The sequence below is a fragment of the Lithobates pipiens genome, unplaced genomic scaffold (genome assembly GCF_037356315.1).
Source record: "Lithobates pipiens isolate NorthernLeopardFrog02 unplaced genomic scaffold, aLitPip1_a1.2 Scaffold_27, whole genome shotgun sequence".
In the NCBI taxonomy this organism is placed as follows: domain Eukaryota; kingdom Metazoa; phylum Chordata; class Amphibia; order Anura; family Ranidae; genus Lithobates; species Lithobates pipiens.
In genome coordinates this window covers 31,834,174-31,861,328 of record NW_027507788.1, presented here as the reverse complement: position 1 = coordinate 31,861,328, position 27,155 = coordinate 31,834,174, and the positions used below count along the sequence as shown (strand labels likewise).

General features: G+C 43.8%; 1 protein-coding gene across 2 annotated transcripts; it reads left to right on the top strand.

The window, feature by feature from the left end:
- Window positions 1-330: 330 nt before the first annotated feature.
- Window positions 331-27,155, top strand: LOC143933733 (interferon-gamma-inducible GTPase 10-like). 2 transcript variants are annotated; one of them, XM_077456730.1, is made up of 3 exons: window positions 331-535; window positions 630-704; window positions 24,086-27,155. In XM_077456730.1, the coding sequence occupies exon 3, from the start codon at window positions 24,108-24,110 to the stop codon at window positions 25,287-25,289; it is 1,182 nt and encodes a 393-aa protein (XP_077312856.1). In that variant the 5' UTR covers window positions 331-535; window positions 630-704; window positions 24,086-24,107; the 3' UTR covers window positions 25,290-27,155. The 2 variants fall into 2 exon arrangements, with proteins under 2 accessions (XP_077312856.1, XP_077312855.1); XM_077456729.1 differs by lacking the exon at window positions 331-535 and having other exon boundaries at window positions 585-704; window positions 24,086-27,154.

The following is a 27,155-nucleotide window of genomic DNA, read 5'->3' as shown; positions in this document are numbered from 1 at the left end:
TCTACGTAGATTGGAGTTGCAGTGTGTCAGACTGACACAACCCAACAACGATTGGCGCGATGAGCGTCTGATATCCTGGCGATGTCATATGACGTCCGGTCAGGATGTCTCAACCACTTTGCCGACGTCATATTGCTATATGGCGGGTGGGAAGGGGTTAAAGAAAAGGTTTCAGAAGCTCTGTCTATTACTTTAGAGCCTCTGGTGGGTGACAGCAGGTTTGCGGAATGAAATTCCTGGAAATCAGATGATTTTTCCTCCATAAAGATGCTTTCAGTTTCACTTTCTGATGCTTTCAGTTTCTGAACATATAAAAGGAAGGAAATCTGCAGATTCACACATTCACAATCTTCTACCTACAGGAACAGGACATACACATCTGAAAGAGGAACTCAGAAAGGTAAGATTGCTTCATCTTTCTACAGAGAGCAGAATTGGATTACAGACCATCAAATATCAATAGGAGGACCACAGAGGAGGGACCCGAGAAGAGGAGGATCCGGGCCACTCTGTGCAAAACCACTTCACAGAGCAGGTAAGTATAACATGTTTGTTATTAAAAACAAAAAACAAACAAAACAAAAAACAAGACTTTGAAACATTTTTTTCTTTATTTGTTTTCTTAAAAGGGAAAGTCGGTGATTCACACATTGATAACCGAATACATACAGGAAATACACATTTGTCAGAAGAGCTTCTAAAAGGTAACATCACTTTATTCTGCCGTTATGTGACCTACCTGTATATATCATAGGTTTATAAAATAGAAGACGGTGCGGGTTTATAACCTTATGGGACAGCCTGCAGTCTGTGTGTTACAGCAGCTCATTCTATATGGGAGATATGCATGGAATTCTGGCTGCACTTATGATTCTTTATTTCTATAAGTAGACATAGAAAATGATTCTCATCTCTCTCTTCTTCCCTTCTTCTTCTCTACCTCTTTCTTTTCTTTCTCTCTCTCTCTCTTCTTCCCCCCTTATCCCCCCCCTTACCTTCTTCTTTCTTCTCCCCCCTCTTCTTCTCTTTCTCTTTCCTTCCTCTATCTCTCTCCTCCCCCTCCCCTTCATACTCAACTTCCCCTTTTCTTCTTCCTCTCTCCTTCTTCACTCTCTTTTCTTCCTCCTCTCCCCTCCTTTCCCTCTCTCTTCTCTCTGCTTTACTGTCATCTCTCTCTCCTCTCTTCTTCTCCCATTCTATTCCTCTCTTCTTTATTTTCCTCTTCTTCCTCCCTCTACTCTTCCTATCTCTCGCTCTTCTTCTTTCCCCTCTTCTTCCTCTCTCTCTCTTTCTCTTCTCTTCTTCACCTCTCTTTCTCTCCCTTCACCTCCTTCTTCCTCCTTTTCCCCTCTCCCCGCCCCCATCCCTCTCTTCTTCTCCCTCTGTTTTTCTTTCTTCTTCCCTCATCCTCTTCCTCTCTTTCTCTCCTCTTCCCCTCCACTTTTCTTCCTCTATTTCTCTCCTCCCCTTCTTACTCAACTTCCCCCTTTCTTCTTCCACTCCCTCTTTTCTCCCCCATTCATCTTCCTCTATCTCTTTCTCTCCCTCACTCCACTACAATCTTCTCTCTCTCTCTCTACAACCCCTTTCTTTCTCCTTCTCTTCTCCCCCTCCTCACTTTCTTCTTCCCCCTCTTTTCTTTCTCTCTCTCTTCTACCCCACCCCCCTTTCTCCCCCTCTTCTTTCCTCTCTCCGTCCATCCTCTCTCTCTTTCCTCTCTTTCTCCTTTCACCTCTCTCTCTCTTGCTCTTTTCTTCCTCTTTCTCTCTTTTCTTTCTCTTTCTTTATCCATCCTTCCTTCCTTCCTTCCTTCTATCTCCTTTGTCTCTTTTTTTCCTCTCATTTCTCTCTCTCTCCTTTTAATCTCTGTTTTTCCTATCCCTCTCTCGTGCTTTTGTTTCCTCCACCCATCCATCCTCATTGTGGAGATAGGAGTTTCCACCCTGCATACCCCCTCCACCCTCTTCTAGTGCTGCTCATCAATGCATCCCCTGCCTCCCTTATCCAGCGCTGCTCACCTCTGAATCCTCTGCCTGGATGGGTACATTTTATATTCCATGGGTTTACAATAGTGAAGCAACCAAGGATCCTTATCCAGACCTAGTTACGATCAAATTGGTTTACAAATCCATCCTGTGGGGAGAGAAGTGCTTCTCCTAGTAACCTCATTGTCCTGTTCTTCATCCAGCTGTATGTTGGGTGTATATTCAGACAGCCCAGGCCACACGCATCCCAAGCAAGCTTAGTCACAGCAGAGTCATTCATTGCTTACTGATGCACACGATCAGCATTTTTTTGGCTGCTAGAATCCCCATTCAGAGGGCAGGTGCAGTGGCAGAATACACAGAATACACAAAGTGAACAAACCCCCCCCCATCGCTCATCCGCCCATCAGCAACGCTCTTACCCCATCCAGGTTGTGGGCAGCTTCAGCAGCTTCCCCCAAGGTCCTGGCCAATAGGGTTGCTTCTCCTCTCGGCCAATTGGGTCTTAAGATCTGCTTCCTGATTGGCTGGGAGAAGAAGAAGGAAGACAAGAGCGAATATGAATTCGCTATTGTCACACAATTGGGTAAGCTCAGGTAGCAGTGCTCTGTGCCCCAAGCCCACACTTTTTAAGGCAATTAGCCTCAGGTTCTAATCATGTGCTTAAAAAAAAATAAAAAAACATTGAAATCCATGCGTCCGGCACCCTGTATGTAGATTAGGGGACGGACACATGGATTAGGGGGGCGGCAATCCTACACCCCTAATGGAGCAGCTGCCATTGCAGAGCTGCACCAAATGTTGCACTCTCCAGTTTTAGTAAATCATCCCTATAGTGTTCCACAGTGAATGTGGATGTAGTGTGGTAATGGTGGGTGTGGTAAAAATGTCTTAATGTTGGTGTCAGTAAGAGGTAAAAAAAGGGGGGGGGGGTGCTGATGAAGGGGAAAGGCAGTGCAGAGAAGGGTGGTTGAGCAGTGGATGGTAAGGATGGGTAGTACAGAATGGGCACCAATGTAGTTGAGAGGGCAGTTGATGGTGGGGACAAGCAGCACAGAGGAGGGTGGTTGTTGGTGGGGGCCAGACAACACAGAGGGGACACTTGATGGTGTGGACAGGCAGTACAAAGCGAGGGCAGCTGATGGTGAAGACAAGAATTACAATGGGGAGCAGTTGATTGTAAGGACAGAGGGGGCATTTGAAAGTGGGGACAGGCAGCACACAGGGAGGAATTTTATGGTGGGCACCAGACAGCACAGACAGCAAAGAGTGGGCAATTGTTGGTGGGGACGGGCAGTACAAAGGTGGGTGAGGAGCAGCTGATGGTAGGGACAAAAGGTACAAAGGGCTTGGAGCAGGTGATGGGGGGATCAGGGACTATAATGTCTATGGTAGGGACAGAGGGGACACTTTAAAGTGAGGAGGAGGACAGTTAATGGTGAGGACTTGCAGCACAGAGTGGGATGTCAATGGCATATCTCCCAATTTTTTGAGATGGGAACGAGGGACACCTATTGCAAAAGTATGTAGGCATAGGACACACACCCTGCCACACCCCCTTAAAAGAGAATTATATAAAAAAAAATTAGCTAAACACACAAATTCTTTTTTTTACCACTACTATTTCTTCATACTGGCTTTGAAAATTTACAAATGCAGCCATTTAGAAATGAGGGACAAACGAGGAGGAAGGAGGGACAGAAGAACTTTGTACCAAATCAGGGACAGTTGGGAGCTATGCGATGGTGGGAACTGGACAGCACAGAAGGGGCAATTGATGGTGTGGACAGGCAGTACAAGGAAGGGGGAGCAGCTGATGGTAGGGGCGGGGAGTACAAGGGGGAGGGCAATTGATGGTGGGGACTAGGGATGAGCTTCGAGTTCGAGTCGAACTCATGTTCGACTCGAACATTGCCTGTTCGCCTGTTCAGCGAACAGTGAACAATTTGGGCTGTTCGCAGCAAATTCGAAAAGCCGGAACACCCTATACAAGTCTATGGGAGAAATCTAAAGTGCTCATTTTAAAGGGTAATATGCAGGTTACTGTCCTAAAAAGTGTTTGGGGACCTGGGTCCTGCCCCAGGGGACATGGATCAATGCAAAAAAAAGTTTTAAAAACTGCAGTTTTTTCAGGAGCAGTGATTTTAATAATGATTAAAGTGAAACAATAAAAGTGTAATATTCCTTTAAATTTCGTAGCTGGGGGGTATCTATAGTATGCCTGTGAAGGGGCGCATGTTTCTGGTGCTTAGAACTGTCCCTGCACAAAGTGTCATTTGTGCAGGAAAAAAAGTCTTTTAAAATCACTTGTGGCTAAATTGTCGGGTCCCCCGTAATACAGAGATCTGTATTAGCCGACAATTCATTCATTCATTGATAAAAAAAAAAAAAAAAAAGCGTGGGGGTTCCCCTAAATTCAATTACCAGGCCCTTCAGGTCTGACATGGATATTAAGGGGAACCCCGTGTCAAATTTAAAAAAAAATTGACGTGGGGGTCCCCCTAAATATCCATACCAGACCCTTCAGGTCTGATATGGATATTAAGGGGAACCCCGCATCAAATTAAAAAAAAAAATTGACGTGGGGGTCCCCCTAAAAATCCATATCAGACCCTTTATCCGAGCACGCAACCTGGCAGGCCGCAGGAAAAGAGGGGGGGACGAGAGAGCGGCCCCCCCTCCCTCCTGAACCATACCAGGCCACATACCCTCAACATTGGGAGGATGCTTTGGGGGTCTGTGACCCCTCAAAGCACCTTGTCCCCATGTTGATGAGGACAAGGGCCTCATCCTCACAACCCTGGCCGTTGGTTGTGAGGGTCTGCGGGCGGGGGGCTTATCAGAATCTGGAAGCCCCCTTTAACAAGGGGACCCCCAGATCCCGCCCCCCCCCGTTTGAAATGGTAAGGGGGTACAAAAGTACCCCTACCAATTCACAAAGAAAGTGTCAAAATGGTTAAATAAGACAAACACACTTTTGAAAAATTCCTTTATTAAAAATGCTAATCAATTCTTGCTATCCAGTGACGGATCTCCGGGGTCCAGCGATGGATGATCATATCCAGCGACGGGGGATCTCTCCTGACCCCGCCCCCTCTGACGCTGGTGAAGGGAGACAGGGGTTCCCCAGTGACGTATGGGTGACCCCGCCCCCTCTGATGTAACGGAAACCTGCGTTACATCAGAGGGGGCGGGGTCACCCACACGTCACTGGGGAACCCCTGGCTTCCCTCTCCAGCGTCAGAGGGGCTGGGTCAGGTGACGGGTGGCCCCGCCCTCCTAATATAAGAAACGTCAGCGCTGGGCTCTCTGCAGTGTCTCCGGAGTGGAGACAGAAGAAGGATGTATGGACAGCGCTGGACTGAGAGATCCCCCGTCGCTGGATATGATCATCCATCGCTGGACCCCCGGAGATCCGTCACTGGATAGCAAGAATTGATTAGCACCGCTGGAATCTTTTTTTTATTTTTTTCATTTTTAATAAAATAATTTTTCAAAAGTGTGTTTGTCTTATTTAACCATTTTGACACTTTCTTTGTGAAATGGTAGGGGTACTTTTGGGGGGCTGGGATCTGGGGGTCCCCTTGTTAAAGGGGGCTTCTAGATTCTGATAAGCCCCCCGCCCACAGACCCACACAACCAACGGCCAGGGTTGTGAGGATGAGGCCCATGTCCTCATCAACATGGGGACAAGGTGCTTTGAGCGGTCACAGACCCCCAAAGCATCCTCCCAATGTTGAGGGTATGTGGCCTGGTACAGTTCAGGAGGGAGGGGGGGCCGCTCTCTCGCCCCCCCCCTCTTTTCCTGCGGCCTGCCAGGTTGCGTGCTCGGATAAAGGGTCTGATATGGATATTTAGGGGGACCCCCACGTCAATTTTTTTTAAAATTTGACACGGGGTTCCCCTTAATATCCATGTCAGACCTGAAGGGCCTGGTAATTGAATTTAGGGGAACCCCCACGCTTTTTTTTATCAATGAATGAATGAATTGTCGGCTAATACAGAGAACACTCATTGAGTGTTCTCTGTATTACGGGGGAGCCGACAATTTAGCCGCAAGTGATTTTAAAAGACTTTTTTTCCTGCACAAATGACACTTTGTGCAGGGACAGTTCTAAGCACCAGAAACATGTGCCCCTTCACAGGCATACTATAGATACCCCCCAGCTACGAAATTTAAAGGAATATTACACTTTTATTGTTTCACTTTAATCATTAATAAAATCACTGTTCCTGAAAAAACGGCCGTTTTTAAAACTTCTTTTTGCATTGATCCATGTCCCCTGGGGCAGGACCCGGGTCCCCAAACACTTTTTAGGACAGTAACCTGCATATTACCCTTTAAAATGAGCACTTTAGATTGTGAACGTTCGAGTCCCATAGACTTTAATAGGGTTCTAAAGTTCACACGAAGTTTAGGTCTGTTCGCAGGTTCTGGTGCGAACCGAACAGGGGGGTGTTCGGCTCATCCCTAGTGGGGACATGCAGTACAGAGAGAGTAGTAGATGGTGGGGAACAGGCAGTGCAGAGGAGGCAGCAGTAAACACAGGTTCCAGGCTCCATGATCAATCTGCTTCCCCATGCCGTGGCCCCTGCACTGACCTTGGCTTTGAGCTCCATTTCCAAGCTCAGAGGGCTCCCCACAGCTGATATTGCAACTTTATTCCCTCTCTCCTCTCCTGGCCATGCTGTCCAATCAAGTGTCAGGAAAGAGAGGGGAGGAGGAAGAGTGATCTAGCATCATAGGCACTGTCATAGGGCTGAAATGATACTGAACCTTAACCACTTAAAGTGGAAGTAAACCCTCCTATCGTTTTCAGTCAAGGAAGCTGCCATCTTGGCCTCTAATAATTCTTCAACTGCCATAATGCTGCACATGTGATCAGTTATGAAACCAGCCATTGGATGGTTTGAAAGTTTGGTTGAGAGCACAACCAATGTGACAGTTAGCATTTCTGGCATGCCGGGAATGTAAGTGTTTTTTGCAACTGGGTTTACTCCCCCTTTAAGCCCCGGACCAATTTGCAGCCAAAGGACCAAGCCCCTTTTTGCGATTCAAATAGAGATTTCTTTTGTTGGTATTTGATCACCTCTGAAGTTTTTATTTTTTACGTTATAAACAAAAATAGAGCGACAATTTTGAAAAAAAATGCAATATTTTTTACTTTTTGCTATAATAAATATCCCCCAAAAATATCTAAAAAAATTATTTTCCTCAGTTTAGGCCGATACCTATTCTTCTACATATTTTTGGTAAAAAAAATCGCAATTAGCGATTATTGATTGGTTTGCGCAAAAGTTATACTGTTTACAAAATAGGGGATAGTTTTATAGAATTTTTATTAATATTTTTGTTTTACTAGTAATGGCGGCGATCAGTGATTTTTATTGTGACTGCGACATTATGGCGGACACATCGGACATTTATGACACATTTTTGGGACCATTGTCATTTATACAGCAATCTGTACTATTTAAATGCACTGATTCCGGTGTAAATGACACTGGCAGTGAAGGAGTTAATCACTAGGGGGCAGTGTAGGTGTTATGTATGACATTATGTGTTTTTTTTATTGTAGGGGGCGTGGCATGGTATGTGACATCACTGATCGTCTTTCCCTATAAAAGGGAAGAGACGATCGGTGACAGCCACAGTAGGAAGCACGGGGAGAGGTTTGTTTACACAGACCTCTCCTCGTTCTTCAGCTCTGTGACCCGATCACGGGACACCAGTGGCGATTGGGTCCGATGGTCCCGCGGCCACGGTCATGGAGCTCAGGACCGTGTCGGCGGTGCTTAAGCGGTTAAAGGTGCCAAAAGGAAACAGTTACAGTTGAGGACATGGGTTACAACTGGGGACCCATGTAGACACAATTTCCACCCAGGTCTGAAATCGAAAACACCACGTCAATATTTTAGAGTCCTAAACAAGACACATTTTGCCCCCTTTCTTGACGATGTGTGGACCCTCAAAAAAGTTGACTGAAGTATACATTTTCTAAAATCTTTTTTACAGATTACTTGAATATAGATTCATGTAGGTTATATGTGGTTACTTGAAACTCTGACCTAATAATGTCCATTCATAATCTAGTTTACTAGTAGGGATGAGCCGAACACCCCCCCATTTCGGTTCGCACCAAAACTTTCGAATGGACCGAAAATTCGTACGAACTTTAGAACCCCATTGAAGTCCATGGGACTTGAACGTTCAAAATAAAAAGTGCTCATTTTAATGGCTAATATACAAGATATTGTCCTAAAAAGGGTTTTGGGGACCTTGCTCCTGCCCCAGGGGACAAGGAGCAATGCCAATTTTTTTTTCTTTAAATAGCCGTTTTTTCGGGAGCACTGATTAAAGTGAAAAAAAGTGAAATATTCCTTTAAATATCATGCCTGGGGGGTGTCTATAGCATGCCTGTGAAGTGGCACGTGTTTCCCGTGTTTAAAACAATCCCTGCACAAAATGACATTTAACGGAAAAAAAGTCATTCAAAACTGCATGCGGTTTTAAAGTAATGTCTGGTTCCAGCAATACGGATGAAAATCATTGAGAAAAATGGCATGGGTAGCTCCCCCTGCCCATTACCAGCCCCTTTGGGTCTTGTACAGATATTTAGTGTAACCCTGTACCCAAATTAAACAAAGGAAAGGCATGGGGCCCCTAGGCCCTATATACTCATAACAGCAGTATACAGGCGGTGCAAACAAGACAGGGACTGTGTAGGTTTGAAAAGGAAATTTTGGCGAGAAGGTTTAATGGGTGGGGCACCTCATCTCTAGCAGATAGAGAGTGTGGATGTAGGGAGAGTGGGATTATTACGGTGCCAATTTAAACATAGAGTTGTGTCATAGGATTACCAATGTATCAAAGGTTTAAATATTATGCATAGAAATTATTATTTTTTTTTTTAAATACAACAAAGCTTTATTGAAAAAACATAATTTTTTAGAATAAAAATCTTCTGTGTAATACCAGACGTTTTTACAAAAGATACCACAATACATAAAAATTCAATCCACTCAGTCTAGATTGTTGGTCAAAAGAATCCCAACATGTTTCGCCATAACCATGGCTTCTTCAGGGGAATTAATTATTTGACCCGAGGGGGAATGAATAGCAGCCCTGGCTCATCCACAGGCCCACAGTTGGTGGAGCCCTCCCACAAACGGGGGAGGAGAATGGAACAGCCAAACCTTAGGTCCCACCCATAGGGGCAATCAAAGGTTGGTGTAAAAGATTCGTATTGGGAACGCTGGATGTATTAGAGCAAATTTATAGTAGAAAGGGCATGATGTCAAAGTAGCCTAGAGCATAGCCTAAAGATGTTTGAAAGTCTTCATCAATCAAAGACAATGGTTGGTATCCAGCAACTGAGCCCAACCAGAGCAGGGCTGGCTTTCTGGGGATGCTGATGCTCACTGCATAGGTGAAGAAGGGGCCATATTAAGCAAAACTGCTTATTATTCAGCCCTGCTCTGGTAATACACAGAAGATTTTTAATTTTTTTGGTCGTCCATCTTTTTTCATCTCACTTCTTGTTTTCTCCTTCCGTTTGCAAGTAGGAGACATTTGTAAGTTGGATGTTTGAAAGTTGGGGCCTGCCCTATATGCTCTGCAGAAATGTGGGCCTAAGGTGTTGGTGTTGCTACAACACTGTAACCCCACAAAGTGACTCTTGGTGGGGGCTGGAGCACCCTGCTGTGAACGATTATATCAAGAATTGTAATTACATGTCATTGTTGAACAGTGGTAGAAAAATTGGGCCTTTGGTGGTTGTGGTGGTGGTGCTGGTGCCACAACACTATAAGTCCTCACAGTTACTCTCGATGGGCGCAGGAATGGGCCCTGCTGTGAAATATTATATCAAGAATGGTAATTACATGCCCCTGTTAAACAGGGGCTGAAAAATTGGGCCTTAGGCACTGGTGCTGGTGCCACGACACTGCAACCTCTCCCAGATACTCTAGTTGGAGTGCGGGAATGAGCCCTGCTGCAAAGCATTGCATCAAAAATTGTGTTACATGCCCTTTTAAAACAGGGGCTGAAAAATTGGGCCTTAGGCACTGGTGCTGGTGCCACGACACTACAACCTCTCCCATATACTCTAGTTGGAGTGCAGGAATGAGCCCTGCTCCAAAGCATTTCATCTAAAATTGTAATTACACGCCCCTGTTAAACAGGGGCTAAAAAATTGGACCTTAGCCACTGGTGGCATCACCCAGAACCAAAAATGTTCTTCCTAGCTATCAGCAGGAACTTTGAGGAGGAAGAGGATAGTCAGTCAACATAACAGGACAGTCACTCAGCATCAGCATAGGCAGTCTTGAAGGGATGTGACATTTCAAAAAAATTATTCGGTTACATCAGCTTCAGCTGCTTGGTAGCTGGTGGTGATCCAAGACGGATTCATCTTTATGAAGGTCAGTCGATCAACTGAGTTGGTGGACAGGCACACCCTGTGATCGGTTACAAAGCCTCCAGCAGCACTGAAGGTGCGTTCCGAAAGAACGCTGGATGCAGGACAGGCCAGTAGCTCAATTGCATACTGTGCAAGCTCTGGCCAGTGATCCATCCTCAAGACGCAGTAAGCCAGAGGATTTTCGGTGGGAACAGTGTCCAAGTCTGACCTTGCCCCTAGGTATTCCTGCACCATGTAAATCAGACGCTGGAGATGGTTGCTGGAACCGATCATACCTTGGGGCTGCGGACTAAAAAATTGTCTGAAAGCATTGGTCAGATGGCCACCTTCTCCACCGCTCCTTCTGTGACTGACCGAAGCCTCAGCAACATGTTGTCCAGGACCAGGAGTTTGTAATCTCCCAGTCTCTGGGAACACGTTGCACAGACCTTTCTGCAAGGCCTCCCGGAGATGTCTCATCCTCTGTTCCCTCTTCGATGGCAAGATAAGGTCCGCAACCTTACCCTTGTACCGTGAATCAAGGAGAGTGGCCAGCCAGTAATGGTCCCTCTCCTTGATCCGAAGAATACGAGGATCCTTCTGCAGGCTTTGTAGGATCAGGGAGGCCATGCAGCGTAGGTTATCTGAGGCATTGGGTCCGGAGTCCTCTGGGTCACTAAGGACAACATGATCCGCAGCCACCTCCTCCCAGCCATGTACAAGTCCACGGTTTTCTTGGGACTGTAAATCATCCCTAAAAGACTGCTGCTGCTGATGCTGAGTGCCAGGCTCCACCTCCATGCTGACACAATCCTCCTTCTCTTCCTACGTGATGGGCGGGATAGCAGGAACACTGCCTGGATAAAAGGGGCCTTGAGAGGCAAGGAAGTCCTCCTCTTCCTGCCTCTGTTCTGCCTCAAGTGCCCTGACCATTATTCCATGCAGCGTATGCTCCAACAGGTGGACAAGAGGTACAGTGTCACTGATGCATGCGCTGTCACTGCTCACCATCCTCGTGGCCTCCTCAAATGGTGAAACTACAGTGCATGCATCCTTGATCATGCCCCACTGGCATGGTGAAAAAACCGAGCTCCCCTGACCCTGTCCTGGTGCCGTATTCGCACTCTGCTGCATGTACAGCCATTGCAGCATGGCCAACGTTGAGTTCCACCTGGTGGGCATGTCACATATAAGGCGGTTCTTGGGCAGGTTCAACTCCTTTTGGAGCTCATCCAGCCAACCACTGGCTTTAAAAGATTGGCAGAAATGCTCACAGACTTTCCTGGCCTGCCTCAGGACATCCTGTGAGCCCGGGTACCTGCCCAAGTACCGCTGCACCACCAGGTTAAGGATGTGAGCCACACAGGGCACATGGGTCAGTTGTCCCTGTCAGAGGGTGGAGAGGAGGTTGGTGCCATTGTTGCAAATCACCATTCCTGGCTTAATCTGGTGTGGCGTCAACCACTTCTCGGCCTGCCCCTGCAGAGCTGACAAAATATCTGCCCCAGTGTGGCTCCTGTCCCCCAAACACACCAGCGCAAGCACGGCATGGCATATTTTTGCCTGCGTACTTGCGTAGCCCCTTAAACGCCTACAGAGCACCGCTGGTTCCGAGGACAAAGCACTGGAAGAGGCCATGGAGGAAGAAGAAGAGGAAAGGGTGGAGGAGAGAGGTGTGTCACAACCAGTAGTAGCATTTTGGAGTGCGTGGTGGCGGAACAACCTTCAACACTACTGCACCTTGTCCTGCATTCTTCTCAGCTGCCAGAAAGTGACCCAATGGGCCGTGAAAGATAGATAACGTCCCTGTCCATGCCTGCTGGACCATGAATCAGAGGTAATATGCACCTTACCGCTGACCGTCCTATCCAGCGAGGCATGGACATGCCTTCCACATGCCAGTAGAGAGACGGAATCGCCTTCTGTCAGAAAAAGTGGCATTTGGGGACCTGCCACTGAGGAACCACACATTGTACAAACTCATGGAAGGGGGCCGAGTCTACCAACTGAAAAGGCAGCAGTTGAAGTGCTAGCAATTTAGCCAAGCTAGCATTCAACCGCTGGGCATGTGGATGGCTGGGAGTGAACTTCTTACGATGGTCCAGCAACTGGGGCAGGGAAATTTGCCTAGTACAATCGGACGTCGGTGTACTGCTAGCAGAGTGCCCGCAAGTACTTGGCTGTGACACACCTAATTCTACAATTTCATTCCTCTCAGTGCAGGTTTCAGAGAGGACTGAAGGTATAGTGGGGTTGGAGATCCCAGCTGATGAGGAGCAAGGAGAGGTCCACTTTGTTCTTTGGTGTGGGTCTTTAAGGTACGCTTGCCAACGAGCTGCATGGCAGGTCAACATATGTCTGGTCAAGCATGTGGTGCCAAAGCAGCTGATGTTTTGGCCACACGAGATACGCTTGAGACATATGTTGCACATAGCAGCGGTGCAATCTGATGCACTCATCTCAAAAAAAGAACTTTTTGGAATAACGCGCAGAGGCAGCACCCTGCATAGGTGGAGCTCTGCGGTGTGATTCAGTCTGTGTGCTGCCCCTAAGCTGGCATCCTGCCTTGTTGGAGATGTGCCTACTCCTCCTCCTCCTCCTCCCCTCTCCTATCAGGCACCCACGTCGAGTCAGTGACCTTATCGTCCCCTCCCTCTTCATCACTGGAGCCAACCTGGCATTATGCTGCAGCTAATGAAACATGACTGCCAGATTGCTGTCCTTCTTGAGCATCCCCTCTCTCTGCACTCACATTACTGCCTTCCTCTAGCTGGGTATCATCATCAGAGCCTTCAAAACGCTGGGCATCCTCCTGGAGCATGTACCCAACACTGTGGTGAAACAGTTCGGGGGACTCCTCAGGAGGACGTGGCGTGTCTAGGGAAGGAGTGACTGATGACATTGAGATGTGGGAAGAGGACACATTGGCAGCTGCTTTGCTAGTACCCTGAGCCTGGGTGAGAGACGATGAGGAGGGCTTGATCATCCACTCTACCAAGTCTTCGGCATGATGCGGCTCAACACGTCTAGCTGCTTAAAATAAGGACAAGCATGTCCCATGGCCACATGCTGATGACGATGCACCACGTTCACATCCAGCACTGTTGTCTCTAGACACAGAGCCTGCTTGCCCTCTTTTATTGGTTCGTGACTGTCTGCCTCTCCTTGTTGGCCTTCCAGACATAGTAATGGCCTGCAATGAGATTGGAAAACCAGCAATTGGGTAGCTTTAGGTGCACACTGAGCAGATGACACAGTACACTGACTGTAATTACTGCAGCTGCCTGTGTTACAGAAACAGAACAACACCAGCAATAAGGGGTAGCTTCAGGTGTATACTGTGCTGGAGGCACACAACACCCACTTTAACTGGTGCAGATGCTTGTATTACAGAAATAGAACACCAGCAATAAGGGGTATCTTCAGGTGTATACTGTGCTGGAGGCACACAACACCCACTTTAACTGCTGCAGATGCCTGTATTACAGAACACCAGTAATAAAGGGTAGCTTTGGGTGTATACTATGCTGGAAGCACACAACACCCGCTTTAACTTCTGCAGATGCCTGTATTACAGAAACAACACCAGCAATAAGGGGTATCTTCAGGTGTATTCTGGGCAGGAGGCACACAACACCCACTTTAACTGCTGCAGATGCCTGTATTACAGGACACCAGTAATAAAGGGTAGCTTCAGGTGTATACTGTGCTGGTGGCATACAACACCCACTTTTACTGCTGCAGATGCCTGTATTACAGAACACCAGCAATAAAGGGTAGCTTCAGGTGTATACTGTGCTGGAGGCACACAACACCCACTGCAACAGCGCTAGGTTTCCAAGCAACAAAAGCACTGTCCCTATCTATCTTGCTCTTTCCCTGACCACCACAACACACTACACAAGGCCGCCGTTCTGGTGGCCTTATATAGTGTGGGGCGTGTACTAAACCCCCCTGAGCTATAATTACGGCTCTCCTCGCTGCCAGCGCTGTGATTGGCCATGCATGTGGGGTCACAGTGCATGCTTGGCTAATCATGAGCCAGCAATGCACTGCGATGGCGCAGTGCATTGTGGGTCATGAGTGCCACACAAATATGGCACAAATGGCCCACAGAGTTCTGGCTTCGCTGAACAGGCGAACAGCCGGTGTTCGAGTCGAACATGCGTTCAACTCGAACACCGAGCTCATCCCTATTTACTAGACATGCTTTTTTATTGTGACAGCCAGTACGTCAAGATAATTCTCTTCCCACTGCATACCTGGATCACTTTGTGCTATTAATTGTAAGTTGCTTCAGAGCTAATCATTATACATTGATACAAAAAAGTTCCTAAAAATAGTAATCCTATGGGTGTCAACCATAGGATTACTATTTTTAGGAACTTTTTTTTGTATGAAAAAATAATATTCTTATATAATTTTTTCTTGTTTCATATTGCCATTAAAATCCCAATATTGGAGGTATTCAGTTATTGTTAAAGAATAATTGTAATTAACAAACATTCTTATTTTGTCCGATTCTAAGTCTCCCACTCCCATATTAAAAAATGTCTTTTTCCCAACCCTTACTCAGCAGCAGAAGAAAACCTCTGATTGGTCAACAAAACACCAGTCACGTTTCCATTGTAACGGAATTTGGATCCGAAATTCATAAATAAAATTTCATATTTTGTACAAAATTCAGAAGCATAGAAATTCGTATTTTGGATCCTCCCGAATGTATGAATTTACGGAAATTTGTACGAATTTTAGATTTGTACGAAACAAATCGCACATGACTACTGTGTAGTTCTGGAACCTAGAGGTTGGAGGAACAGAGACCAAAGGCTACATATTTATGGATTCTCCACCAATCCCTAGGTCAGGCCTAGAAGGTGAGGAGATAGGTCATAAGTGCTAAGGCTGTGACCTGGAAAATGTATGTGTACCGCTCAGGCTCAATAGGGAGGGGGTATATAGGTAGTGCATCCGCAGCTGCTGCTAGAGTACTGACCGGGGATGGAGCCTGTCCTGGCTCCTGCAAGAGATCAATGAAGATAGAGAAACCCCTGTAAGTCACACATCCACATTGTTCTAATATGAATAGAGTGGCAACCTCAGCCTGGACTCCGACCGGGCCACGTCTCCAACGCATTTCACTCTGCCCCCGATACTTAGTCATGGGGATCCACATGTCACATGTCAACAAAATCCGTTGTCATAAATTCCGAGTGTGTGTAGACAATTCTGAAACACAAAATTCCACACATGCTCAGAATCAAGCAGAAGAGCCGCACTGGCTATTGAACTTCAATTTTCTCGGCTCATCGTACGTGTTGTACGTCAGTACGTTCTTGATGTTCGGAATTTCCGACAACATTTGTGTGACAGTGTATATGCAAGACAAGTTTGAGCCAACATCCGTCAGAAATAAATCCAGGATTTTGTTGTCGGAATGTCCGATCATCTGTATGTGGCATAAGGGGTCTATTTATCAAAGAATTACTGTGCACATATTCACCCAAAAGATTCCCCCAAACATTGGAAGGGACTCATCTGTTTCTGCCAACATTCACTCTATTTATTATTCAGGCAGTTGATAAGTAAAATGTTAAAGGGGTTGTAAACCTTTGTGATTTTTTCACCTTAATGTATTCTATGCATTAAGGTGAAAAAACTTCTGACAGTGACCGGGCCCCCACCCCCCCTGTTTTATTCACCTGAGCCCGTTTGTTCCCTCGGTGGAGATGCACTCTACCCCTCTGCCTGGGTTCTCCGCTCTTGATTGGATAGATAGATGAATCCAATGATGCAGGCGCCAGGGAGCGGGGCCGTGTCTGGCATTCTGTGTCTATACTCTATAGCATAAGGAGCTGTGCTAAAAAATATTAATTAAGTGTAAAAATTTAAATTACATACTTCATTAATTAAAAATAAAAATGATATGTAAATGTAAAGGTGCTCTACCACAAAAGAAACTAAACGTGAATTTAAATAAAAATGAATGAAAAATGAATTCATAGTTATACAAAGTGAATATAAATACAAATTATTAAAATTATGTAGTGAATAAATAATATCTAATAAATAAATAAATTCATACAAAATAATGACAATAATTAATAATGTTATAGGTAAAAATCCATAAAAAGGTCCCAACAAATTTCAAGTGCAAAATAAATTCATAAGATGTCCAGTGCAAAGCAGAAATAAACACCAATGGAAGAAAGTGCTGTGAAGACCAAAGGGTTGCCGCCACCAATAGCTACTCTGGCCGGAACATTAGATCCCTGTTCAATGGGACCAAAAAGCGCATTGGATATAATATCGGGATGAACCCTCTAGGCAGGAAACCTCTCTCTCCCAATGTGCAGGAAATTCAAACCGCAATAGATCAATCCATATAAAAAGATAAAGAGATACTCGCATAGCATAAAACCCCTTATAATTTATTCCGTTAAAAGCAATACATATGAACTCACATGTTCCGACAGTAAACAAGGGAATAAAAATGAACGAGCCTGCCGGCTCTCGACTACCGCCCATAGTTCCGTGACTGGCGTAGAACGTGGTGACGTGAGCACGCCGTTCCTCCCTACGCGTTTCGTCACTCCAAGGACGTGGTCACGGGATACGGGACGGCATCCTGATGCACCGCTTAAATAACAATACAAACAATCACGCCTCAGTCTGAGTTCCGCCCAGCGCATAAATACGCCATATTGGTTGTGGGAAAAAGGACTTCTGAATATCACAATAAATATAAAAAACAGTATATAAATTATAAAAATTAAAACTTATACAATAATATCAAAAATGAATTAATGATACAATCTAATAGCCAAATCAGTCCCATATAGAGGGGAAGAAAGGCAGATTGGTCTTCACCCTTCCCTGTTGTTAACACCCCACTCATATAGGGGATTAGGGAAAAAATCTTCTCTAACCAAAAGCACCAAATATAACACCGGTGCACTGCAGGATGGTGATAAAAAGAAAGAAAAAGGAAAATAGATCACCTCCCCAAAAATACCTGCAACCAACTTGCAGAACTCAGATCAAGTCTTACAAAAGTTGACACTAATAAACAAATATCATAAAATTATCCTAAGTACAAATATGCATAAATATATGTCATATATTTATTTTTCAAAAAAACATATGTCATTAAATGCTGGCAAAGGAAATATGATATCAATAGCTAAGAATTATAAATAAAAGCGTTAACGTCCACATCAATATTTAGGCCAAAAGGGGTGTACCACTTTAATTTGTATACCCACACATCATTTCAAGTCTGGAGATACTCCTAAATAGATGAGCGCCCCTCCAATTTGGCCTAAATTTATCAATGCCTAAAAATATTGTATTAGAGGGGTCCCTGTTGTGTACTGTAAGGTAATGCTTGGATATTGAATGTTTTGTAAAACCCCTGCGGATATTGCCAATATGCTTGTTAAGGCGCACATGTAGTGGGCTTTTGGTCTGGCCCACATACTGGAGGCCACAAGGGCACTCCAACAAATATACCACACCCTCTGTTGAGCAGGTAATGGAACGGTTCTATGTTATAGGACTTGGAGGTACAGCTAGACCTGAATGTCGTGCTTCTCCTAACTCTACACCCATTGATAACGCAAACATGGCACTTCCTACATTGGTAATAACCCGTAAGGTCTGTAAAAAAAAGAGGGTCTCATTATAGGGGGATTCAATATATTAGTAGCTATCCTATCTCTTAAGGATGGCACTCCCCTATACACCACCTGTGGCCTATTGGGCAAAATGGTCTTAAGCACCGAATCATTTTTAAGCATATGCCAATGCTTATTGATAATATGTTTGACTTGAGAGTATTGGCATGAATAATTAGTGATCAATGGATTACGAAAAGGCTCATTTCTATGATCTTCTCTATTTTATCTCAGCAAGTCAGCTCTGTTAAGACTACCCACTTGATTCAAAGCAAGGGCCAGAGATTCGGATGAATATCCCTTGTCAATAAATCTCTGAGTTAGAACTTGGGCTTGTTCCAAGAACGCATCATGTTCAGTACAATTGCCCCTAAGTCTGAAATACTGACTCTTATTCACTGATTTTAACCAGGCCGAATGGTGATAACTAGAAGTAGGGATGAAGGAGTTCCTATCAGTTGCTTTGTAATAAGTGGAGGTAACAAATTTTTCTCCCCTTATAGATATAGTAAGGTCTAAAAAGTTGATTTTATCATGGCTAGCTTCATATGAAAGATGGATACCTCTATAATTGCGATTATAAAGTGAGAGAGACCCAATTCGCTACCATCCGATAGGAGGAGGTTGTCGTCTATATATTGGGCCCACAAGGTCACCTGCGACCTTGGCTGGGCATAGACAACATCCTCCTCCCATTTGGCCATAAAAAGGTTCTCTAAGCTGGGGGCATATTTAGCCCCCATAGCTACACCTCTATCTTGATGGAAAAAATGACCGTCAAACCAAAACAATTATGAGTAGCTGCATACTCTAATGCCGCGTACACACGGGCGGACTTTTCGAGGGAATAAGTCTGACAGACTTCCGACGGAGTTTTGACGGAGTTCCGACAGAGTTCTGACGGACTTTTCGACCGAGCGGACTTGGCCACACACAATCATCCCAAACTCCGACGGAGTCGAACGTGATGACGTACGACTGGATTCGACTAAGCCAGTAGCCAATAGCTGCCCTAGCGTCGGTTTTAGTCCGTCGGAATAGCACACACACGAGCGAATTATTCGAAGGGACCGAGTCCGGCGGAGTTCCGTCGGGAAAATTTGAAGCATGCTTCATTTCTAAAGTCCGTCAGACTTTTGCGAATCTAAAGTCCGTTGCAGCCCCACACACGATCGAATAGTCTGACGGAGTCAGTCCCTCGGACTTTGGATGTTGAAAAGTCCGCTCGTGTGTACGGGGCTTAACATTCTCATAACAAAATCAATTTGCTCAGGGGGTAAATTTGAAAAAATGTGTTGGTGTATAGGAGAGTGCCATCCTTGAGAGATAGGATAGCCCCTAATATATTGAATCCCCCTCTTTTTTTACAGACCTTACGGGTTATTACCAATGTAGGAAGTGCCATGCTTGCTCTATCAACGGATGTAGAGTTAGGAGAAGCGTGACATTCAGGTCTAGCTGTACCTCCAAGTCCTATAACATAGAACCGTTCATTACCTGCTCAAGAGAGGGGGTGGTATATTTGTTGGAGTGCCCTTGTGGCCTCCAGTATGTGGGCCGGACCAAACACCCGCTACATGTGCGCCTTAACGAGCATATTGGCAATATCTGCAGGGGTTTTACAAAACATTCAGTATTCAAGCATTACCTTACAGTACACAACAGGGACCCCTCTAATACAATATTTTTAGGGATTGATAAATTTAGGCCAAATTGGAGGGGCACTCATTTAGTTAGGAGTATCTCCAGACTTGAAATGACGTGTGGGTATACAAATTAAAGTGTTACACCCCTTTTGGCCTAAATATTGATGTGGACGTTAACGCTTTTATTTATAATTCTAAGCTATTGATATCATATTTTGTTTACCAGCATTTAATGACATATGTTTTTTAGAAAAATAAATATATGACTATATTTATGCATAATTGTACCTTAGGATAATTTTATATTTGTTTATGAGTGTCAACTTTTGTAAGACTTGATCTGAGTTCTTTAAGTTGGTTGCAGGTATTTTTTTTGGAGGTGATCTATTTTCCTTTTTCTTTCTTTTTACCACCATTCTGTAGTGCACCGGTGTTATATTTGGTGCTTTTAGTTAGAGAAGATTTTTTCCCTAATCCCCTATATGAGTGGGGTGTTAACAACAGGGAAGGGTGAAGACCAATCTGCCTTTCTTCCCCTCTATATGGGACTGATTTGGCTATTAGATTGTATCATTAATTCATTTTTGATATTATTGTATAAGTTTTAATTTTTATAATTTATATACTGTTTTTTATTTTTATTGTGATATTCAGAAGTCCTTTTTCCCACAACCAATATGGCGGATTTTTGAGCTGGGCGGAACTCAGACTGAGGCGTGATTGTTTGTATTGTTATTTAAGCGGTGCGTCAGGACGCCGTCCCGTATCCCGTTACCATGTCCTTGGCGTGACAAAACACGTAGGGAGGAACGGCGTTCTGACGTCAGCGCGTTCTACGCCAGTCACGGAACTATGGGCGGTAGTCGAGAGCCGGCAGGCTCGTTCATTTTTATTTGCTTGTTTACTGTCGGAACATGTGAGTTCATATGTATTGCTTTTAACGGAATAAATTACAAGGGGTTTTATGCTATGCGAGTATCTCTTTATCTTTTTATATGGATTGATCTATTGCGGTTTGAATTTCCTGCACATTGGGAGAGAGAGGTTTCCTGCCTAGAGGGTTCATCCCGATATTATATCAATGCGCTTTTTGGTCCCATTGAACAGGGATCTAATGTTCCGGTAAGCGGCCAGAGCAGCTATTGGTGGCGGCAACCCTTTGGTCTTCACAGCACTTTCTTCCATTGGTGTTTATTTCTGCTTTGCACTGGACTTCTTATGAATTTATTTTGCACTTGAAATTTGTTGGGACCTTTTTATGGATTTTTACCTATAACATTATTAATTATTGTCATTATTTTGTATGAATTTATTTATTTATTAGATATTATTTATTCACTACATAATTTTAATAATTTGTATTTATATTCACTTTGTATAACAATGAATTCATTTTTCATTCATTTTTATTTAAATGAACTTTTAGTTTCTTTTGTGGTAGAGCACCTTTACATTTACATATCATTTTTATTTTGAATTTATTAATGAAGCATGTAATTTAAATTTTTACACTTAATTAATATTTTTTAGCGCAGCTCCTTATGGTATAGAGTTTGATGTGTCGTAGTATAACGATTTGAGCTGTTGCTCACTGGGGTTTTTTTTTTGAATAGCGAAGTTTTGTTGTTACTTTCTGTGTCTATAGAGCTCGCCCGCAAGGTAAGCCCCAAGGAGAGCGTTTCTCCCAGGGGTGTAACTGATGCGAGAGCCGCCGGGGGACCCCAGAAGACAAGGTTCGGGGCCACACTGTGCAAAACAAACTGCACAGTGGAGGTAAGTAGGATATCTTTGTTAGTTAAAAAAAAACCTTTAAGGCTGAATCTGTTAATGTTTTTTCTTTTCCCGCCCCCACCTTTCCATATTCATTACTTTAGACCCAGTAACTTCATGTCTGGGTCTCTGTACTTCTCTATGCAATGCAGGCAGATCACGGTTGGTGGGAGGGACAGGCAGGGGGCTATACATACATGGCTTCCTGAAAACATCACAGCCCTCTATCTCAGGGCTCCTCTCAGAAGCCCCCAGCCCTGGAGCAAGCAGTGGACTGGCTCTTAGAAGGAGTTATGCAAATATTAAAAATGTCTTGTTGGGTGGATGTCAGTATGGAGGAGGAGGTGGTCTTAGTCACACTATATTTGCATGCAGATCACCCTTCGTTTAAAAAAAAAAAATTCCTGCAAGGCATTGTCATAATAAGCTAGTATGCATCGCATACTAGCGCATTATAAGTAACTTACCTTAGAACGAAGCCCTCACCGATGAGATGGCTGACATCTTCCCTCGGTCTTCCGTCTGAGTTTGCAGCCTTCGACTACATGAGTCCCTGTTTTCGGCACGGGCTCTAATGGTCTGGACCTGTAAGCCGCACCTTCAGAGCGCGTGCACCGATGATGTCACCGGCTGCAGTTCTTGTTCAGGAGATATTCACAGTACCTACAGGTAAGTCTATAAATAGGCTTTAGTACCACTTTAAGTAATCCCCACATGTGATACTGAGCCTGCACGATTGAAAGACTAGACATACAATGAATAAAAGTGGGGGGCAGAGACACTCAAGCTGAAGAGGAAAGGGCTAGATGATGCTGGGAGTCCTCCAGCCAGGGAATGAGGGGGGCTCTATCTAACTTTCTGTAGCGTCTAATTGTACACATTGTAGCACATTGTAAGAAGCTCACAGTAAACAATAGTAAACAATTTTCAGTAAAGGAGAGGAGCCTGTACAACTACAAGACTGAAGGGGAGCTGGGAGTTCAGCCTTAAATCAGCATTACCAAGGTCAGTGGGCAGGGGCCATATGCAGAGCTTTGCTTGCTTTTGTCCAGCCCTTAGGATGCTCTTTCATCCACTGAAACCAGCAAAATGGCACCCCCCCCCCCCCCCCCCCCTTGGTGATTATCTGCTTTTTGTTTTTTGTTTTTTGTACTATAAAGGGCTAATTTTGTTTTTTTAACCCCATTATGTTACTAAATGTCTTAGACCTGGTTCACATCTATGTGTTTTTTTGTGCTTTTTGCAGAAACGCACTACAGTTCATTTACATGGTTTCCTATGGGACACTTCACATCTGTACTTTTTTCAGCCGCTGGGTATTTAGAAAAGATTTGATCTCTGAGTCTGATATTCACCCTTTAATAGTATATACAGTATATATCCTCTAATAGTATATACAGTATATCTCCTCTGATAGTGGAATATACAGTATATCTCCTCTAATAGTATATACAGTATACTTACCATATAGTTGGTTAATGTTTTACCACTGTATACAGAGATATTTAAGAACAAATTGCCTTTTTTTTTAAACTTTACATATTAACTAAATTATACACCACACTTTTTCTTATTAAGATTATTAAACCGAATAATCGAAATAATAATCGGCCAACTATCGATTATGAAAATTGTAACATACTATTTATTCCTCTTTGCTGAAACTCAGGGGGTAAAATTTGGCCTTTCTCAGCATGGTTTTATGTACCCAGTAACCCAGGGAACTCGGGGGATGGAGTTTACTATGTCATCATTGCTCATACTTGGACTAGGTGCTACATAAGCCACCTGCCCCTTGCTGACACTGCCTTCTGGACAACAGGCTATGCTAGGGGCTAATGCATCCAGGGGTGGACTGACCATTAAGCCACTCGGGCACTGCCCGAGGGCCCCGGGCCACTAGGGGGCCCCATCAGGGTTGCCAGCCTCAGTAAAACCAGGGACAATATGTAAAAATCTGTGTTTTTTGTTACATCTGTCTCTGAAATGTCCCTTACTGACATCCTTTTGGTCTAAAAATCCAGAGATTATAGCTGCCCCACCTCTCCAGTACCTTCTCAGCCAATAGAAACATGTGTGTGTGTATACTGTGTGATTGTATACTGTGTGTGTGTGTGTGTTTGTGTATACTGTGTGGTCCCATAATCTCTGATTGCCTGGGGGCCCAAAACTCTCTTATTGCCCGGGGGCCCCATGAGTTGTCAGTCCGCCCCTGAATGCATCTCAAGGTTGACAATTTGCTGCCCCTCCCTTTGGTTGGATCAGATCGAGCATTGTTGGCAGCAGAGGGAAATTGTAACATACTATTTATTCCTCTTTGCTGAAACTCAGGGGGTAAAATTTGGCCTTGTGTGGCATGGTTTTATGTACCCAGTAACCCAGGGAACTTGGGGGATGGAGTTTATTGTCATCATTGCTCATACTTGGACTAGGTGCTACATAAGCTACCTGCCCCTTGCTCACATTGCCTTCTGGACAACGGGGTCCCACAGAGCCTGCGTCCAACTGCATTGTGTATTGGTGCTTTGGGAGGAAGACCCACATTTTTAGGGGTGCTCCACATATCCCTAAGTGTTTGACCTCTCTCTTGTCCTTTCTTTTATTAGGTTTTTCTGTCTAAGTAAAAATATGGATTCTGCTACCACAGAACAACTTGGAAAGGAGGTAAAAGAAGCCATAAAAAGGGGAGATATAACTAGAGCCTTGGAAAAAGTCAAGAAATGTTTGAGTGACGTGGAAAATACCCCCCTGAACGTCGCAATTACTGGAGAATCGGGGTCAGGAAAGTCCACATTTATCAACTCCCTACGTGATCTTGGTGATGAAGATGAAGAATCTGCTAAGACCAATGTGGTGGAGACCACTATGGAGCCAACTGCTTATCCCCATCCTAAGAATAAGAGTGTAACCTATTGGGATCTTCCTGGAATAGGAACTCCTAATTTTAAAGCCAATGCATATCTGAATAAAGTTCAGTTTCAGCGCTATGACTTTTTTATTATAATTGCATCTGATAGATTCAAAGAGAATCACATATTGCTGGCTGAGGAGATCCAAAAAATGAAGAAGAAGTTTTACTTTGTGAGATCAAAAATTGACCAGGACTTACAGAACAGCCAAACACGTAGAGCTAAAACTTTCAATGAAAAAAAGATACTAGATACAATCAGGCAGGATTGTTTTAATTCTCTCAAATGTTATTTCAAATGCATTAAAGATGATTCTGTCTTTCTTGTATCTTCTTTCCAGCCTGAGAAATTTGATTTCTCTCGGTTGCTGAAAACGTTTGAGGAAGAGCTTCCAAGTCACAAGCGTTATGTTTATTTACGAGCCCTGCCCAACATTTCCTCTCAGGCAATAGAAATGAAAAAGGAAGCTCTACAAAGTGCAATCCCATGGGTCGGTCTGCAAGCCGCTGCAGCGTCAATTGTCCCTGGGTTATCATTTTTCAATGAGGTTTTTTCCTTATCTTACCGTATTCAGGGATATGTAGAGTGTTTTGGTCTTGATAAGAAATCTTTGAGCAACTTAGCGGAAAGGTCTGGTAGAAGTGATCTGAAAGATTTAATGAAATCCCCATTTGTGATTAATGAGATCACTAAAGATCTTGTGGTTAGAGAGCTAGAGAAAAGGAAGGGTACCGCTTATTTGATCACTAAATCTATTTTCAGCGGGATTCCATTTCTAGGCGCTGCTGTGGCTGGTCCCATGTCTGCAAACTCTTGTTGTGACCTTCTGCACTATTCCCTGAATGAGATTTCAGAAGATGCAAATGTTGCTCTTAAAGCTGCTTTTGGCTGTTCAGAATAATGTAATGAATGTGTACGTTCATTATAAAACATTCAATCAGGGTTGTCAGTCATGAATATTTAAATATATGTATTATATTTAAATAATTTAATATATGTGAATATAGTGAGAACAAGAAAACTGTATTTGCTTATTTGGCAGTGTGCATTCTTTATTCTTCCTAATCTGCACTTTATTCTAGAATTATATTAAAGCATATGTTGGGAAATATAATCACCCATCACTATAATCTCATATCAGTTTTTTATGTTAATGTAATTTGAAAATGTTATTTTCAAAATGTTTAAAACTGCAGCTTTCATTAACTACTTCAGCCCCAGAAGATTTGGCCCCTTATTGAACAGGCCATTTTTTGCGATATGGCACTGCGTCATTTTAACTGACAATTGCTAGGTCGTATTGACCATGTCACTCAATGTGGGCGGATCCGGTTTTTTTTCCTCTGTCTGTTGATGTTGAGTCTCGCTCACAATAATATATGAGTTATGATATGTCTATTCTGTGTCGGGATTTTTTCAATGTCAAGCGACAATGGGGCCAGTGTAGGTCTCATGGGGATTGTCAATAGCATGTCAGTTTGGGGCATTTCCAGAAGATATGGAGCATATCACCTCTTTGCTTGCACATCCTTCAGCATTTATCTTCTATTTTTGTATCAAATTTGGTCAATCTGTCAGGGGTAAGGTACCAACGTTGTGTCAGTTTGATTGACAGCTTCTAGAGGGTGGTGCAGCAGGTGGCTTTGTATGTGGAGTTGCAGGCTTTAGCCCATTGATCTACAGTGTAATTACATCGCAGACCTAAAGTAGTGGGGTTGTTTTGGTAAATACAGTTTTATATTGAAGAAGATTATATAACAATTATATCCCTTTTTAATGAGGTTTAGGGGCTCTAAGAAATATCCATACCATTTGGGGGATTTTGCGGGTCCATGTTGGGAATGTGGTGATGCAGTGTTGGGTGCGGAGGTATAGGAAAAGTTCTGAGATTGGTAAGTGAAATTCTTTTTGTAAGTTGGGGAATGATTTGAGGTTTTCTTTACTGATCAGATCATTTATGTGCATTCAATTTTGCAATGCCTCTAAGGGTATTTGGAGAGTAGATGTAAGGGGGCATGATGAGCAACTTTTTAGAAATCGGCCCCAGGCCTTGAGTGTTGCCAAGATGGTTGGGAAGAGATGTGGTGGGATTTTAACTCCGATTGTGACAGAGAATAACCATGTGGATAAATTGCCTTCTAGTATGATAGTTCTATTTTCCCCATCATGTAGAGTAGGAAGATAGAAACCATTCCATTTTGTTTGTGTAAGCACTGAGGCCAAGTAATAGTCCTGAACATTTACATAACCAGTTTCTCCTGCTTGGTGTTGTTTAATTAGTTTTGCATGGGCACCCCCTTTTTTTTTTTTGCCTTGCCAAATATATTTTGATAGTATAGTTTGAAGTGATTTAAAGTAGCTAGCTGGAATCGGTATTGGAAGGGTCCTGATGAGGATTTTATGGAAGATGGAACATTTTAAAAGCCCCAGTCATCCCATCCATGAAAGCCAGCCTGGTGAGATCCTCTTGGAGTTTGGTATGGAGTGGTAAATAGTTGTGTTGAAGCAATGATTTAGTTGAGTTAGGTAATTGTATTACTAGATAGGTTATACTGTTTTTCGCCCAGACATAAGGACATTGTTATAATCAAAAAAGAGAGCACTCACATTGCCTCATCCGTGAATAATTATGGGAATACAAAAAAGAAGGATCCCAGAAGGGGACCCAAAATTGGACATTCTGCAGCACAGAAAACAATAGGGATATAGACAAGTAATGTTTATTGAAACATAGAGACATACAGTACATAGTAAATAGTAGAAAAAG

What these genes read in the sequence shown, in the direction of transcription:
- LOC143933733 (XM_077456730.1), top strand. Translation starts at nt 24,108, where the DNA reads ATGGATTCTGCTACCACAGAACAACTTGGAAAGGAGGTAAAAGAAGCC.